Source organism: Pagrus major, chromosome 3 (genome assembly GCF_040436345.1).
Source record: "Pagrus major chromosome 3, Pma_NU_1.0".
NCBI lineage: Eukaryota > Metazoa > Chordata > Actinopteri > Spariformes > Sparidae > Pagrus > Pagrus major.
Window position 1 is genome coordinate 14013944 of NC_133217.1, and position 17171 is coordinate 14031114.

The following is a 17171-nucleotide window of genomic DNA, read 5'->3' on the forward strand; positions in this document are numbered from 1 at the left end:
TGATCAAACATCGTATTAACAGTTGGTTTCGTCTTTTCAGAACAGGGAGGGCCCAACGATGACTCACTCACTGATGTGTAATGAGTCAGTTCTGACAAGGTACCTCTGTGTAAATACGGATCGGCTATCACAGGGACTATGGGTGTGAAAATGATGTCTGGTTGTTTGGTTTCTATACAGCTGATCACATCAAAATGATTTTTTCCTTTTGATTGTTTATTCTGCCTCTTCAGGTTGGGAAATAACCTGGAAAAGTTGTATTACCTTTATGTAGTATAACTATTATATATCATTACTAATATAAACATGAAAAATCAAAACTATTCTTTTATAATTTGAAATCAGCCACGGGTAATTGGAATACTTTTTCGTGATTCCCATGTGTTAGCAAATGTGTACATTTTTAAAGGGGCACATCGAGTCAGGTTAATGTGCCTGAGGAGTCCTATTTAGTCAGTGACAACAGCTGTATGATACCGTCCAAGGGTCTGGAGGAGTTTTTTCGAATCTGAGAAAATAATCCTGATGATGTTATGCTGATGTCATCAGAGTTGTGCTGGCTTTAGTTTGGAGACTACAGATTTATATCAGAAAGTCTGCATTATAAAGTTTGAGTTTGAAAGTTAAAACAATGGATGATATCTGGTTGCACTATGGGAAATGTAGGATCCAGGATTTTTGGGTCTTATTGGGTCCTCTCGGGTCCCAATTTTGTGAACTAAAAGTCAAGATATCTAAGCTGCTGCGTTGATTTTGACCCGTCTTTTTAAAGTTCCCATATTATGCTCATTTACAGGTTTTTATTCTGGAGTCCACTAGAAAATGTTTATAAGCTGTAAAAGTACAAAAAGCAATTCAGGTGAAAGATAGTTGATTGCTGAGTCTCATTCCTCAGTCATCAAATACTGACATTTGGTTGGTAGGTTGGGCTAACCACCAACCCAACCCTTCAGTATTTAACAACCTTACATATTACTCTTTTAATGTTCAAAAAACAGATTGTTTCCTCATGCTGTTCATAACTGTAGCACCTCTATTTTCTCTCTGTCTGAGACGCTCTGTTTTAGTGCCTGTCTCTTTAAGGCCCCCTCTGCAAAAAACAGTCTGCTCTTATTGGTCAGCTCTCACAGGCATGAGTAGGCACCACCCACTGAGTTTCCGCATCAGAACTGCTGGTGTTGCCATCACAGTTGTCCAGGGGGGTGTGGCTGAGGGTGGTGACTGTATAGTTGTGACATCACAACCGCACCCAAGTCCTGACGGTTCATTTCAAGGCACATTTCTGACTACAGTTGTGTGCATTTCTCCCTGGATTGAGAGATTTGATACGTTCACAGAATTTATTACAGCTGCTACCCTGTTATATCATCAAAAAAGACAGAAATCTCACCATGCAATATAGGGCCTTTAAAATGTCTCACTCCAGTCCCTTAACTTTAAGAAGGTGCGATATTAAATCACTGGGAGTACTCCTTTTAAACCTGGCTGCAATACTTGCTTTATAGAATTGAATTAAATATATGAAAAGATGAATGTGCAGTGCTATTATATCTAATAAATGGAGAGAGTTTTTCACATTCAAGTCCTTGAACTATGCTCCTTTCTCTTATCTGCTTTGTCATTCTTCCATTGCTCAGGGTGCGCTCATCAAGAACCTCATCCCACCTGGTCTCTTGAGGAGCTCTTCCATTTCCTTCCCCCTCCTGAACCTCTGAGGCAGCAGCCATGAACTGGTCTGCATTGGAGGCGCTCCTCAGCGGGGTAAACAAGTACTCCACCGTATTCGGCCGTGTCTGGCTTTCCATGGTCTTCGTCTTCCGGGTGATGGTGTTCGTGGTGGCGGCCCAGCGAGTGTGGGGCGACGAGAACAAGGACTTTGTGTGCAACACGGCCCAGCCTGGCTGCACCAACGTGTGCTACGACTCCATCTTCCCCATCTCCCACATCCGCCTGTGGGCCCTGCAGCTTATCTTCGTCACCTGTCCGTCGCTGATGGTGGTGGGGCACGTCAAGTATCGCGAGAAGAAGGACATGCAGTACGGCGCCTCGCACAAGGGCGCCCACCTGTATGCCAACCCTGGGAAGAAACGCGGGGGGCTGTGGTGGACCTACCTGGTGAGCATGAAGGGTCTGAAAGATTCATTCTTCCACACATGAGACACGGCAGTGCTTCAACCTTGAGCAAACTGAAGTTAGTCATTGTTAAAAATGTCAGAAATAATTGCCACGGATGAGTGGCTGTGGCATTCTTTCAACCTGGACTCAAGCTGTGTTAGTTAGGAGCTTGCAATTGTTTCAAATGCTTATGTACATTTTTTGATAAATCTTGCGTTATAGATCAATTGTTCTACTTCCAAAAGACATAATTTCTCCAGCTATGATCAAACTCTGCAAATGAAATTCCCTTATTTATTTAAAACTGAAAAATGTATCTCCCCTTTTTCTGATAGACGAGTCTGATTTTCAAGGCAGGCTTCGACGCTGGCTTCCTTTACATCCTGTACCACGTCTACGACGGTTACGACATGCCCCGCCTGTCCAAGTGCTCCCTCGAACCGTGCCCCAACACGGTGGACTGCTACATATCACGTCCCACTGAGAAGAAGATCTTCACCCTCTTCATGGTGGTCTCCTCTGCTTTCTGCATCTTAATGTGCATCTGCGAGATGATTTACCTCATCTGCAAACGCATCCAGAAACTGATCAGGAGGAAGACTGAGGCAGAGAGGAGGCTGTTCGCTGAGAGTCACGAGATGGCGCCGCTGTCAGCGCCCAGGTCAGAGTTCAGGTCCAAAACATCAATCAGAGTGGATCCTACAGCCTCCATCCAAAACCTCAGTAACTTCAAGGAGATGGATGCGCCACCTCCAAAAAAATAATGTACAATATGGCAGGAGTCATGTTGAAAAACTGAGAAAAGTACTCATGGGACACAATGCATTCATCAGACTCTGCAGAGAACTGCTGCTCAACACGAAAGATATCCATCAATTCAGGGATCTCTGAGACAGAGTTGTGTAAATATTATCATATTAAATGACTTTCTGCAGGGATGCACAACATATTTATGCAATTTAGCCCCTCAAAAAAGATGAGAGGGAATTAAAGGGTGGTGAGTATCTTTTGGAAAAGGTTTGTGTGACAGTGTGGATGTGTGTCTATATTTGTGTTTCTGTATGTTTTATTCGCCAGTTGTGCGTTTAAGCTGTTATATCAGGTACTATGTCAATAAAACTAGAAATATATAATGTTGAAATACTCTAAGTCATGTAAATACAGTCTAGAGTGATTTCCCTGTATATACACACTGCCCCCTAATGAATAAAACAAGATATAGCACACAGAGCACTTCCTTAAGGGGTAACAGTAACCAGCAGAAAGCACTTGAGTGGTTTTTGATCTTTGATATGAAATATGAAGATTTTTATTGTGAAAGACTTACTTTGGCTCCTGTTGACATTTTGTGTAAAACTATTAAATCATATCAAAACTGCTGAAAAATTTGACCAAATATATTTTTATGTCCACAGATTTGTTTTTTGTTTTTTTTAAAGAATGAAGATTCCAGAGAATATATATTTTGTATTATATTTTGTATTTATTGTTGTCATCTATAAAGTTATTTCTCATATTTCAGTGTGTGTCCTTTGTTTTTTTATTTGATAAAACCTCTACTATTATAATACATCATACATCATTTAAAGCTGTCAGTTAAGGGCTTACGTCTGACTGTGAAGATGAGGAAAGGAAAGGCGACATTTTGTTTGAAATAATAATATACAATGAAATAAAACTATGCTATTATATAACTATTATGTACATACCAATGGATGATGATAGATGTGTTTATAAATTAATAAAACAAGCATTAATGTCATTTGTAAACAATACCAATGGTGAAATGACATAAATATTTAATATTATACATGAAGTGGTTGGTTATGTACAACGTGTAGCCTGTGCATGTCCACTCACTTTATGTATATCCATTAAATGATTTTAAAAATATAAAATAAATCATTACCTTGTCAAAGTCAGGGGAAACTCCCATAAAGCCTGTATTTGTTACCGGATTACACAGTGAATGAGTAACTCACCAAGTATTCTGTTACATTGATTGGAGTGACGGACACAGTGATTCACACTTACTTGTTCCGACGTCATCACTTTTTCCACTCTGACATCCAATCAGAAGCAGGAGACGCGGGTGCGGTTTTGACAGACCCGGAAATGCACCAATAGTTACCCTCAGAAAGTGGTGCCGTATCCGCCTCAGCTGCTGCCTTGTTGAAGGAAGTAAAGTCTGTCAAATATGAGTTTCCACGGCCAGGTAAAGAAATACTACGTCTTGTGTTCCGTCTATGTGAATTAGAATAACATATTAATATTGTTAAATACGTGTGTCATCTACTGTTTGGCCGTGATACAACGTAACTAATAGTGTATGTCATAGAAACACAAGTAACGTTAGCCGTTCGTGTGCTTGCTATGGGGATGTAGATAGCAGTAAACAGTGTGTAACTGTTGCTGTGTTTTGCTAGCGTTACATTAATTTATATTGCGCTAGCATTGGTGGAGTTATAGTTAAGCTATAGAATAGAATAGGACACTATAAAGGGCCTAACTTCTGTAGTATCCCCCTTTTTTTAAAGTGCACAGGCAGTCTATTACTTCTTGTGTCATCACTTCGAAGTCAGTGTGTCACAAGATGAGGTAATATGTATAGTACATACATACGTGGTGGGAGAAGTACTCACATCCCTCTAAGTAAAAGTAAAAGTAACAATACCTCACTGGTCGTATATTCCATTACAAGTTGCACATTTACCGTTTTGCCCGAGTAAAATACAGAAATATTATCTGCAGATGTTAAAACGTAGGGAAAATGGCCCCCTGCAGAGTACTGTTGTAAAACTAATATTGATGATTTAATCTATAACGAGCGCTGAAACATTGAATAGAGCTCATACGTGTCCATGGTAGCTTCATATAAGATATTGTATAAACTAATGACATGTTTTGTAAGGATAATCTTAACCTGTATGCTGCTGGTGTGAAAGCAGTGAGAAAACGGTGAGAGTATAGTGGAAATGGATGTACTCAAAAGTGGACCTTAAAGGATAATTTCACCCTAAAAGGAAAATTCAGTCATCATCTACCCACCCTCATGTTGATGGAAAGTCAGGTGAAGTTGTGTAGTCTACAAAGTTTTATGGAGCTTCACAACTAAACACCGTTGTAGCATTCTCCTAAACAACTGAAGTAGATGGGGGCTTGTTTTAAAACGTAAAATGCCTCCATACAGCTCAATTTCAGTCTCCGGAAGCCCCAGGATCCCAGATTGTCTTCAAAAGACGTTAATTACAACCCATTGTAAGCTGAAATCTTCACAGTTGCTGCTCAGCTACAAGAGTTGGTGAGATCCTGTCTGAAGTGGGTGCACAAGCTCGACCGCACAGCAAGGGTGTAAATAATGTCCTTCTCAATCAGTTTGGGATCTCAGTTTAGGAGAATGCTGCCACACTGTTTGGCTGTGAAGCTCCAGAGACAGAAGAACTTTATTGATCATCGTGGGGGGAAATGTGTATGTTTATAGCTGCTCCTTCTAAAGTAGAAATATTACACTGAACGTATAAACAAGATTTAAATAGAGAAACATAATACAACTAAGAGTAAGTAACTAAAATATAGAAATAATTGTAAACAAAATATGTACATTAAAACTACAATATATCGCAACTTTGTGTGTATATATATATATACAGTATCTACGTGTTGAAGTAGAAATATTGATAGAAATAGTGATGTAAAGATATGTGCCGTGTGATACACTGTAACTACAGTGTAGATATTAAATTGACAATGGTAAAAAAGCATAAAGAAAGAAACATTACCCACCTTTCAATCGGCATTGGGGTGAGTAGATACTGAAACTATCCTTTTAGCACAGTAAATGTCCATTTTAACTATGGGTAGGGAATACTTTACATATTACATAAAGTATTGCATGGTACTCATTATATCCAATTTATGTCGACTTTTTTAAACATTTTTAATCTCTTGAGAGACTATAAGAAGCTCCATCTAGCCACACATAGCCTGTGTATTCTTTGTATTTATCATACATTCTCAGTGAACTTGTCTGTCACTGCAGGGCTATCCAGTAGGAGGCCACCCACCACCCGGTGCTCCATACGGGGGAGGCAGTGGTCCCTATGGTCATCACCCTTCAGCTCCATACGGTGGTGCAACACATCAACCAGGAGGTCCTTATGGTGCTTACGGAGCCCCAGGTCAGGGAGGGCAGTATGGGCCGGCACCAGGGGGTCCCCCCGGCGGTCATTATGGCGGTCATTACGGGGGGCAGCCTCATGGAGGACAGCCTCATGGAGGACATTATGGACACCATGCTCCTGCAGGTAATTGTAGGATGAGACTGCAGCTGCCTTAGCTTCTGTAGTAGGTTTGCTTGCGGGACTTGAACGGGCTTATTCTAAACACGAGGAGACTGCAGATACTCTCCTTCTCCTCCTTCATGGCTTCTCTCTCCCTCACTCTCTGGCGGGATGATGGATAGAAAATGACTTCCGTTCCCAGACAGTCATGTAGAGACAGGGTTCAGTTTGTGCCCCTCAGCAGGATTACACGGCTGGAGTGATGACTCCGGTAATACTGAGTGAGGGCTAAACAGAGTAAGAGACAGATGGTTAAGGAGTGTGTTTTGTGTGTATATGTGTGTGATTACACTATTTCCTGTAGCAGCTAAGCCTAAGTCAGAGCCCATGTGGCTATCACTCCCCGCAGGGTAAAAATCCATCAGGGTCTGTCCTGAAGTGTCACCTGTCCCTCTCTCCCTATTCATTTTTCTGACAATCAGCCCTCCCTCCACTCCTACCCTCATCTCACACCATTTTCACACTTTTTTCTCTTCCTCCATATATTCAGGTAATGGCCTCTTGCCCGATACTATCTCCCTTATTGCTGAGATGACTTTTCCTCAACCCTTGACCCTTTTTCACACCTTGAGCCTTATAAAACACTGAGCATATATAACTAAGGCTGGGGAGGTATTCTTTTGCAGAATACCAACTAGTTTTACAACTGTAGGGAGATTCACTATTCCTGAGCTCTGCATTTTTCCTTACCTTAAGCTTATACATGATTTTAGTTAAATAAATTGGATAGTGGAAATATTAAAGTTCCTTTAGCGCTGGGGAGGGGGGTACATCATGTTTATGTATTATGTATATATATTTTTCCTAAAAATGTCATATTCTCAGTTAAATGTGCAGCATGAGGCGCAGTGAAAAAAAGGGTTAATAACAATATCACACTTTATTTGTTGAGGACAGGTGTAGCACTTTGCTTCATGTTAAGTAGGCATGGCAGTCCAAATCCTACCGTTAAAATAAGGTTCCAAGGAGAGAACAGGAGAGTTCGCTCTGTACGTGTTGTTTAATCCTAAATTTTGCGATGCAAATTAAGATTAACACATTTGCAGGCACAAATCGGGTAGATTTAACAATAACATTTGTGCCTACGTGTGGTGTATCTGATATTGCGGGTAGATTTAACAATAACATTTGTGCCTACGTGTGGTGTATCTGATATTGCTGTGTTGGTGTTGTTCCTACAACATCATAATTAATGTTTTTCCAGGACCATCAGTAAAAGGGACCAATCACGCTGTTGTAATGTCAAAGCTTTTGCGACTCGTGTTGGGTGTTACATAGGGCATTCTGACTCAGGGGATAGGAAATTGAATCCTGCTTGGAACATATTATGCTGTTCACTTATTATCTTCCATGTCTTTACAGTTTTCTTTCACTGTTTGGTCAGGGTTATCATTTGGGTTCTTATTTGCAATCCAAGTTCATTTGAAGTACTTCCTCTGTTAGTATTTTTTCTTAAGCTTTTAAGAATAATGTCCTTTGAATCAAATGCCATGGAGATAGTTTAACATAACATCATCCCCACTCAGATCTGTCTCCAAAACACATAAAGTTAATGAATGTCAAAAAAACACATAATTAAATTAGAAATGAGAAACCACATAGAGTTCATGCTTTCTCAGAGGACATGCAGATTTTTGTTTTTTTAGGATTATTTTCCTTTTGTTTCAGCTGAGTATTCAAAAGTTCACTCCAACTGTAAACTGTGATTTTGTTGTTCTTTTCTGTACATGCAACATCTATTGCATGTCAGTCCATCCTGGGAGAGGGATCGCTCCTCTGTGGCTCTTCCCGAGGTTTCTTCCATCTTTTTTTTTCCCCGTTAGAAGGGTTTTTTTTTCACTCACTCGAATCGAGGGTCTTAGGACAGAGGATATCGTTCACTGTACAGATTTTAAAGCCCACTGAGGCAATGTGATTGTGATTTTGGGCTATATGAATAAAATTGATTTGATTTGATTCGTAAATAACATCGTTTGGATTAAAATAGAACCTTTCTCAACGTTAAACATGTGTTTAAAAGAATAGCTTTTCCCTTGTGCATATTTTTCTGGTCTTTTTCCCCAAGTCGCTTCACTATGACATACAAAAACATGATTGGTTAGTTTCAGTGATGACCCTGTAGCAACATTAATTATGATGTCCCAGGACCAACACTCACATGAACACATCAGAGGTAAATAGTGTGATTAAATACATTTGTTTTCTTTAGTAAATCAGACACAAGGAGCTATTATAATGTTATAATAACTAAAAAGACATAAATACTCGCCTTCAAGTAACATGCCAGTATTGTAGCTACAATAGTTTAATTAAAAAGAAGTTTAGTTTGTAGTTGTACGAATTGCATTTGGCTTAACAATTAAATATAAAGTATATTAGATGTTATAGTCATTGCATACTGTACTGTTAATGGAGTCAGTGCCTTCACCACACACACCACCAGGGCCCAAAGTTTGAGTCAAGCACAGATGTCATTTTTTATGATAAAGTTTTTGCAATTTCAACTGTCAGTGAGTTGAAGTGTGTGTCTTCATCTCTCAATAAATAAGAAATTATTTTGCATCAGAACGAGACAGCCGTTTCATTTAGAAGAATCTTCGCTGTCTCTTTCTTCTGTCTCTTTAACTATTCCCCTACTCAGAGTCTGAAAGCTCCAGTGAAATAATAACTGGTAGAAAACATAAGGATGGGAAATAATAAAGAGAATAAATCAGACTAGTCGGCACAGGCAGACTGAAGATGATGAAGAAGAAACTAGTGATGGAGACATCATGCTAAGAAAACAATCTTCTACTGATGGGCATCTTCAAAGTCAGTCTGAAACTCCCTGTCCTTTCTTCAACATCCTATTACTACTCTTATATATCCTCCCTTCAGGCAACATCCCTCCTGGTGTTAACCCAGAGGCGTACCAGTGGTTCCAGACCGTCGACACTGACCACAGCGGCTTCATCAACCCAAAGGAGCTGAAGCAGGCGCTTGTCAACTCCAACTATTCTGCTTTTAATGACGAGACCTGCCTCATGATGATCAGTAAGTTGCACGACTCAACATAAGTAGCTCTGTGAGGATAAAGAAGTTAGAGATGCTTTGGCAGCGTTTCCTTAGGCAAAATCACACTGGGTTTAACCATATAGAATGCTTTCAGAGAGCTAAGTGGCTTGGTGGAGAAGGAAGTTGCTTAGGAAAAACAAATAAATAAAGGAGTGGCAGGAGAAAGAAAATAGGCTGGTTTTAAATTCAGAGTAGACCACTAAATCTCCTAAACTTATAAATAGAAATCTCTGTTTCTAAGAGGAGACATTTAGGCAACCAGGAGTCCACCTAAGAAATAACTATGTGACTGATGAGACTAACTAACTGGTCACTAACGAGCCATGTCTATCTTGATGTTGCCCTGCATTCCAGCTGAATTTGCCAGCCAGTGACTAATGTGTCCTATTACCGTAATGAGAAATGTGTGACTTCTTGCTGTTACGCAAGAATAACCGAAGGAAAGCGTCTGAGTCTTGTTTGTGCTGAACATGCTGTGTTTTTTATTTCCTGTTAGACATGTTCGACAAGACGCGGACAGGTAGAATAGACCTGTTTGGCTTCTCGGCACTGTGGGACTTCATACAGCGGTGGAGGGCGCTCTTTCAGCAGCATGACAGAGACCGCTCAGGGTCTATCAGTGGCATGGAGCTACAGCAAGGTATCCCTGTTTGTTTGTGTGTGTGTGTGTGTGTGTGTGTGTGTGTGTGTGTGTGTGTGTGTGTGTGTGTGTGTGTGTGTGTGTGTGTTTGTGTGTGTGTTAAAAATGCTACAATTTAAAGATAGAAAGTGAAACTTTTCTGCATTAAAGGTTCAATACGGAGGAATTGGCCACCTTGAATTTATACTCCAAACAAATAGGGGCAGCATATCACAAGAATGATAACTGCTAACTGCTGCTAACTGTATCTTTTTATACATTCATGACTGCAGCTACTGTTAGCCCTGGACAACCAGGGGAGCACAGAAGGTTTTGTTTCTGGGAGAAAGAGGTTTTCAGGCCCAGGGCTAGCTGGTTAGCATGTTATCTTCAGCAGATATCTCTTCAAAACAGTACATAGACGTCTCTGACATAACGTCAAAACAGTTATTGCTTCACATTCTGTTACATTTTGCCCCTTTAAAAAGTCTGGAAACAACTAGACCTTTATTGTATATTTATTATAGTTGTGTACTTACATTATCCCAAATGTTTCCAACAATTATCAAGCCCACACAAATTTGTAATTTTATAGAAGGTAACGGTGCATTTCGTTTTGTTTTATATACTGTATATTTAATTGGGATAGGGATCAATCAAAAATTGTCAGCAAACATGGCCATGATTGGGACAGTTGTCTTTTAAAATGAACACTGAAATACAACCCAAAGAAGGAAAATTCATTCCCATCTTGGGTATCTTTCCTCTGTCCGTCTCCTTTCTCCAGCCCTCGCTCAGATGGGCTACAACCTGAGCCCCCAGTTTTCTGAGAACTTGGTGCGCCGCTATGCCGTGCGAGGGGCACGACCCGGCATCCATCTGGACCGCTTCATCCAGGTGTGCACCCAGCTCCAGTCCATGACGCAGGTGTTCAGGGAGAGAGACACGGCCATGACGGGCAACATCCGACTCAGCTATGAGGACTTCCTGTCTGGGGCCGTCACCAGGCTCATGTGAGCCTCATTCCACTGACAGACCCACTGCACTGTGGATTCACAGTATCATTCCATGTTCAGGTCATGATTTTGCTGAGTTTTTATTTCTTTCCCATAAGTGCCCAAACCTGTTGGTATGTATACGACATATCAGCCAGTACACCTTATTCCATAGCTTGTTGCTGTAAGTAGATAATGCCTTACGCCATGCACCTGACTGAAGTTCAGTGGCTGTTACAAAGGTTATAACATCACTCACCTTTAAACAGCGATAATCTTACCATAGATGCCTTGGTGACAACTATCGGGTCTCTTTTTGACTCTTACCAGTACAGTACTTGATCGAAGTGATGACTAGTTTAAATGAGAAACAAGAGAGCACTTGTTTACATGTGTTTAATTCACTGAATGTTGACCCAAAAACCACACTAACCAAACATCAGTGTAAACACTTGATGAGAGGAAGTAACACACAGTAAGTGAATCCATCAGTGATCATTTTCACTGCTCCTACTGTCAAAATATCAAAATTAGACTGCATGACAATGATTCTGCTGGACTTCAAATTCATATCCTATGACTTTGCTCACATGCAGCATGATCATATTCCATTAAAATGATTTTAAACTCTCTTTTACATGTATGCATATCAGGAGTATTCAGCATTCCCAGAGGGTACTTCTATGCAGTGGTTGCGCATTGTATTGAACATTGCTTTGTATTGAAATGGGTCTTATTAAGCAAAACAAGGGCCATTTTATAATATCAGAATTCTCTCACACACTGAGAAGGGGGTTTTCCTTAAAGCTCTGTGACTAATTGATTCTGAATGTTTAGGTAAAATGACTTCATTATCCTCTTCTTGCCAAGTTGCATTCCTGTGAGCCAGCATCAGCCATAAAGAATTAAATAATCTGTGGCCAAAAGATATGTGACCCAAAAGCACTGAGAAGTGTTATGTATTATGTTTACCACTTTCACCTCAGTGAAATGAGGGATTCAGTGATTGGGGGGCCAGTATTTTAGCACTCCACTGAGGCTCTGCAGTCAGTAAACATGCCAAAATGGTTTGTGATGCCAAAAACAAATAAATGCTTTTGTATCACATTCTGATGTGTTCATATTCTTGATTGACGACCATTCATACTGATAATACAATACATAAGAGATTTGATGTTTATTACAAGAAGCTGCATACTGTACGTAGTGTTCAATCTGTATCTAAAGATTAAATACTGTGTGAATGTGACAGAACAATGGGATGTTTTGGGGTTTTTTTGGTCAAAAAAGCAAGAGAACAGTTATTGTTAGTACTTAAATTGAGGAAAATAGCTTAAGAATTTATATCTTTTCTCAGTTGTTACCGTACTTTCTTTAACAACAAGTCGGAATTTACCTCATCCCCCCAATCAGTCTCTCATTCCTCCCTTTGTTGGCCAGATTGGCCGCACAAAAGAGCAAAAGCGCCTCTGTCTTCCCCTTCCACATCTGGCACGTCTCTCCCTCACCATCTGTTCCTCTGCTTGATCACAGTCTGTGTCAAGAGTCCTCCTGCTTCTCTTCGTCTCTCCAAATCAGAGGCCATCCATCAAATTCTCCCTTGCATCTTTTTTGGTCACATCCCAGCTCCCTCTCCACTTCACCCCTCTCCCTCCATCTTAATCTGAGGTTAAACATAGCTCTCCCAGGTCCTTAAGCACACTCGGTGTCACACACTCCCTGTCATCCCCCCCTGTTCTGTTGACACCTGAACATTGATGTGGTTTAGTGTCTGGATCACTTTCAAAATGCTGAGTTCAGTCAGTTAAAAGTGCAGCCAAAAGTGCAGCGTGCTTGAAGGTTTCAGTCTATAGAGAGAGTTCCAGCAGCCCTTTTGGCTCGTGTGATTCAGCAGTGATTTAACCTAAGTCCTGATTGTCATTTTCTGTGTAATGAGGAAATTTCCCACCACTGACCATGCCTGACATCTGTAATTAACTTGGGCAAATAGAGCAGGTCTGCGGGGCTCCAGTTAGCGAGGGTGCAACGCTCCGCTCTGTCAGCCCCAGTTTGTGATTTGGATTGATAAAGACTGTCGTATTTTTACATAAAAATCTTGGCTAGCGCAGCTCTAAATCTCATTTACTAATAAACAGGAGCTGATGAAATAATCCTGCCAACGCTAAGGTTGCTGGTAAAGCAGAACTGGCACTGGTAATGTTGTTTTCCCGCAGGGGGATGAGCACATTTTACTTTATCTGACAGGACTGATCAACTGCCAGTTCTGGCAACTAAAAGGTGGACAGCATAGAGGGAGGAACTGCTTAAAAGAATCATTTTGAAGCATGAAACATAATCACCCACACAGAATCCTGTTAATCACGACTATTTCAGCAGGCATTTTGAGGTAATGAAAAAAAATTTGGATACAGCTCAATTTTTTTTCTGCCCCTGCAGAAATGACCAATGAGTCCGAACAGGTCATCGCTCCATGACAGGCCAGATTCCAATCGCTATAGATCAGCCCTGTCCCCCGCATTGGTATAGTTATATGGAAAACGTTTGGGCCTGTGAGCTGAAATATCAGTGTCATCAATCATGTAGAGATTTGCAAAGACCATTTACTGATTCACCACCCAGAAACAACACTAACACAGAGGAGGGTATTCTTCACCCTGTAGTCTGCTCTGCAATTTATGGTCTCCCGCTGGGTGAATGAAATGTACACAATTTCTCTGCAGTTAAAGTAAACAAAACCAAAGCTTCTAAAACTGTTTGTGTCTTTACACAGTGTACCAACCCTCTCAAAGTGTCCCTGTCTGTTTGTGCCAAATTGAGCTTTTGAAAAAAGAAAACTGTCTCTGCACTTGAGGGGTTTGTCATCCAAGAGGGAGGGTGGCTCACGCCTTGTCAACGTATCACACGATACTGGTGACAGATCTGTCAGCTTTTTCATGAGTGTTTCTTGAGAGGAGGATTTTGTGCAAAATTGTCATCAATGTTTGAACACAGAAACACAGAAGTTATGTTTCGTAAGACTCCTCGTCATGAAAGCCAAGGAGGAGACAAACATCCATGTACGGTATGTAAAGTCACTTACTTGAATTTAATTATTTAATATTCCCACAGCTTATTAGGATGTATTTTAATCAATTTAATGCATTCTTGTGGGGAAATTGTTGTCAAAAGATACAGAAGCACTGTTATGTCCACACTTAATGATGCTTTTAAATTGAATGAATGCATGTTTATTTACTGTCTATGAAGTAATTTTGTAAAATATGACTTAATTTATTTGTACACAACACTGTCAGTACAAGTATTAACAGCAGATTGTTGATCCCCCTTGTGTTTCCTAACAATAAGCTAAATGTAAATGTCTGTTTTGGCATTCCTCATACACTCATGTAGTGTGCTATGTTGACCACTAGGCGGTGTTCAAGCACCGACAAAGCGCAGGTTAAACCGTCTTGGTTACAGCAAAGTGGAGCTCATCAGCCAATCAAGTTCAACCAGGAAGTTGACCGACAGTCACACGGAAGTTGCGTTGACCCGCTGCTGCATCAACGTGCTAACGGGTAAAGGTGAGCGAAGACTAATGACACAACCCAATGTCCTTAGCAAACTCTTAGAGATATAAACCCCACAAGGACTTTGTTTTTTCGAGCAAACGTTAGTTCGCAGTAATGTCAACCGTTTCTTCACGTCGTCAGATGCTGTGTCCAGTCAGTTATACCCCTGTTCCCCGACGTTGTGTGGTTAGCTGACGCAATGCCAAACTCCATAACAAATTTGATCATATAATGTTCTTCCTTGTGTACAAAGTAAACTACACGGCCTGGGACATATGTAAAAGCTCTTTCGGAATAAAGGAGTAGCGCTTTTCATTTCGGCGAGGATGCAACAAACTAAAAAGCGCGAATTATCACAAAACTTTAACCTGTAAATGTGTGGGGATATCCGAAATGTCACGAAACAACGCAGTGTTAGCGTCGCTAATCTGATAAACGTTGATAAAGTGAGGCTAACGTTGTGCTGACAATGCGTCAGGTTTATGTGAAGCTGTTTCCATTGAAGAAACGTGAGGTTTTGGGATTGTTTTGCTCTGGACCTTCCCATTGAGTCCGCCATTATGTTTGTATGCTATATTTGTTGGTTGGAGAGGGCATGAGAAGGACAGACATGTGTGGTGACTGTCTGACGTTTATGAATATCAGACAAAAAAGAGTTGCCCATACCTGCATGGAAGCAGTCCATTTCAGTCATCTGCTATCACCACAGTTTAGAGACAATGCCTCTAAATTATTTGTATGTGCAGTAAGGGCTATTATTACCTCAGTAGTTTTAATTTGATGATTTAATAGTCACAATGAGGTTCAACTACCAGGGGGAACTAGCTGAGAATAAGGGCTTTTCAAAACTACTTGGGGAAAGTAATATTTATAATATGCTCTTTTAATTTCTGAATACTGTAATCAGCTTTTACTGTCAGCTCAAATGCACTCACCACTTTATTATTTCCCCCTGTGGAGCACCTGGGAGCCAAAGCAGTGTGCAGTCATGTGGCCTGTGATGTGGACAGCGCTACGGACCTATGCCCCTTACGTCACCTTCCCCGTGGCCTTCGTGGTGGGCGCGGTTGGCTACAGCCTGGAGTGGTTCGTCAGAGGGACCCCTAAACCTCGAGAGGAGAAGGGCATCCTGGAGCTAAGGGAGGAGAGGAAGCTAGAGGAACAGGCAGGCATGGACAGCACCCAGGTGCTTAGCCTCAAAGAGAAACTGGAGTTCACACCCAAAGCGGCTCTGAACAGGAACCGACCCGAAAAGAGCTAGCCCATCATGTTATTGGTGTGAGAGACTTGTTTTTGCCCTTTTCTCAGCAGGAGAGCAAAGGGGTCAAAAACACCTGTGCAGCCATACATCCTCATCCATGCTGACCAGAAAGCATCAGTTCACTTGTGTAATTATTGGCTACCTTTTAGAGGGTGATCATAAACCCTTTAATTGAGTCAAATATAGCTTAAGTGTGCTGTATGTGATTCTTTGACCTTCCTTCTGATGTTGCACATGACTGTTAATGCAAGACACTGCAATTACAACAATCCTGAAGGTGCAATATGTAAGAATTGACCATCTGTTGAATTCATACGCAACACAAATACCACCAGAGTAATCACTGTTGCGTTAGCTCAGTTAGCCGTGCAGCTAGCAGTCCAGACGGTGAGCTCGGAGCACTGGGGGAGTGTTGGTGCTTACACTGTTGGCACAGGACTGGGATGGGCTGGGGCTAGCTGGTTAGCATGCTAACCTCGGTAAATATCACAAATTGTTATTCCTTTACATTCTGTGGATAATTGTAGTTTTTTTTATGCTTCAGCTAAAATTCTTCCATACTGCACCTTTACATATTGATCCTTCAAATGTCCACGCTTCAAACTGTTAGCAGGCTTCGATGGGAACTGGCCATTTTCTGTTTTATTTAAATCTAGTTGTGAGTAAAATGACACATGCTATTGTCTTTGCTGATTTTCATGTTTCAAGCCTGTCACAAAGCATTTCTCCTTTTTATCTTTTTCTGTACATTTAGAAAGGACTTTTGTTTGTGAACAGGAGAGAGGAGGAAGGAAAGACAGGTCTTTGTTGCAGGCCTTTTTATCTCATGACATGTAACCTTTGATGGTATGTGACAAAATAATCCAACAGTATGGGAGGTCCCCTCAGGAAGTTTAAGCTACTTAGTCCCATTATTGTCTGAAACATCCATGTAATGCTTTCATTTAAGAAAGACTGTTTGCACACGAAAAGTTTTAATTATGTATGTCACTGAAAGCGTGATGAATAAACATTTTTGTGTATGCTACAGCTGTGTTGATATTTCAGAAAATATCGGCATCTCCTTTAAGGAATTGTTGACATCGCCAGTTCCGCCCACTGATCTCTTCTAACAGAGTAATAAAACAAAAGTTTCAGGTTTTGTCACTTGTGTTACAGCAGCATTGTTTCACATTCAGGTCTGAACAAATAATCTGATCTCACTTGATTATGAAAACTGCTGCCAGGGACAGAAAG

At 40.8% G+C, this 17171-nt stretch overlaps 3 protein-coding genes across 3 annotated transcripts; all 3 read left to right on the forward strand.

The window, feature by feature from the left end:
* Positions 1-1725: 1725 nt before the first annotated feature.
* gjb9b (gap junction protein beta 9b) lies at positions 1726-2879 on the forward strand. The gene is made up of 2 exons (XM_073463316.1): positions 1726-2115; positions 2451-2879. The coding sequence occupies exons 1-2, from the start codon at positions 1726-1728 to the stop codon at positions 2877-2879; spliced, it is 819 nt and encodes a 272-aa protein (XP_073319417.1).
* A 1361-nt stretch (positions 2880-4240) lies between these two features.
* On the forward strand, positions 4241-12380 carry pef1 (penta-EF-hand domain containing 1). Its single transcript, XM_073463076.1, has 5 exons — positions 4241-4330; positions 6155-6419; positions 9333-9488; positions 10006-10149; positions 10916-12380. Exons 1-5 carry the CDS (start codon positions 4313-4315, stop codon positions 11143-11145), a joined length of 813 nt encoding a protein of 270 aa, XP_073319177.1. The 5' UTR covers positions 4241-4312; the 3' UTR covers positions 11146-12380.
* A 2228-nt stretch (positions 12381-14608) lies between these two features.
* Positions 14609-16962, forward strand: smim12 (small integral membrane protein 12). The gene is made up of 2 exons (XM_073463094.1): positions 14609-14686; positions 15635-16962. Exon 2 carries the CDS (start codon positions 15663-15665, stop codon positions 15933-15935), a length of 273 nt encoding a protein of 90 aa, XP_073319195.1. The 5' UTR covers positions 14609-14686; positions 15635-15662; the 3' UTR covers positions 15936-16962.
* Positions 16963-17171: the final 209 nt, after the last annotated feature.

What these genes read in the sequence shown, in the direction of transcription:
- gjb9b (XM_073463316.1), top strand. Translation starts at nt 1,726, where the DNA reads ATGAACTGGTCTGCATTGGAGGCGCTCCTCAGCGGGGTAAACAAGTAC. An exon ending in GGCTGTGGTGGACCTACCTG is followed by an intron (nt 2,116 to 2,450) that starts GTGAGCATGAAG and finishes TTTTTCTGATAG; the next exon opens with ACGAGTCTGATTTTCAAGGC.
- pef1 (XM_073463076.1), top strand. An exon ending in TGGACACCATGCTCCTGCAG is followed by an intron (nt 6,420 to 9,332) that starts GTAATTGTAGGA and finishes TCCTCCCTTCAG; the next exon opens with GCAACATCCCTCCTGGTGTT. An exon ending in TGGCATGGAGCTACAGCAAG is followed by an intron (nt 10,150 to 10,915) that starts GTATCCCTGTTT and finishes TCCTTTCTCCAG; the next exon opens with CCCTCGCTCAGATGGGCTAC.
- smim12 (XM_073463094.1), top strand. Translation starts at nt 15,663, where the DNA reads ATGTGGCCTGTGATGTGGACAGCGCTACGGACCTATGCCCCTTACGTC.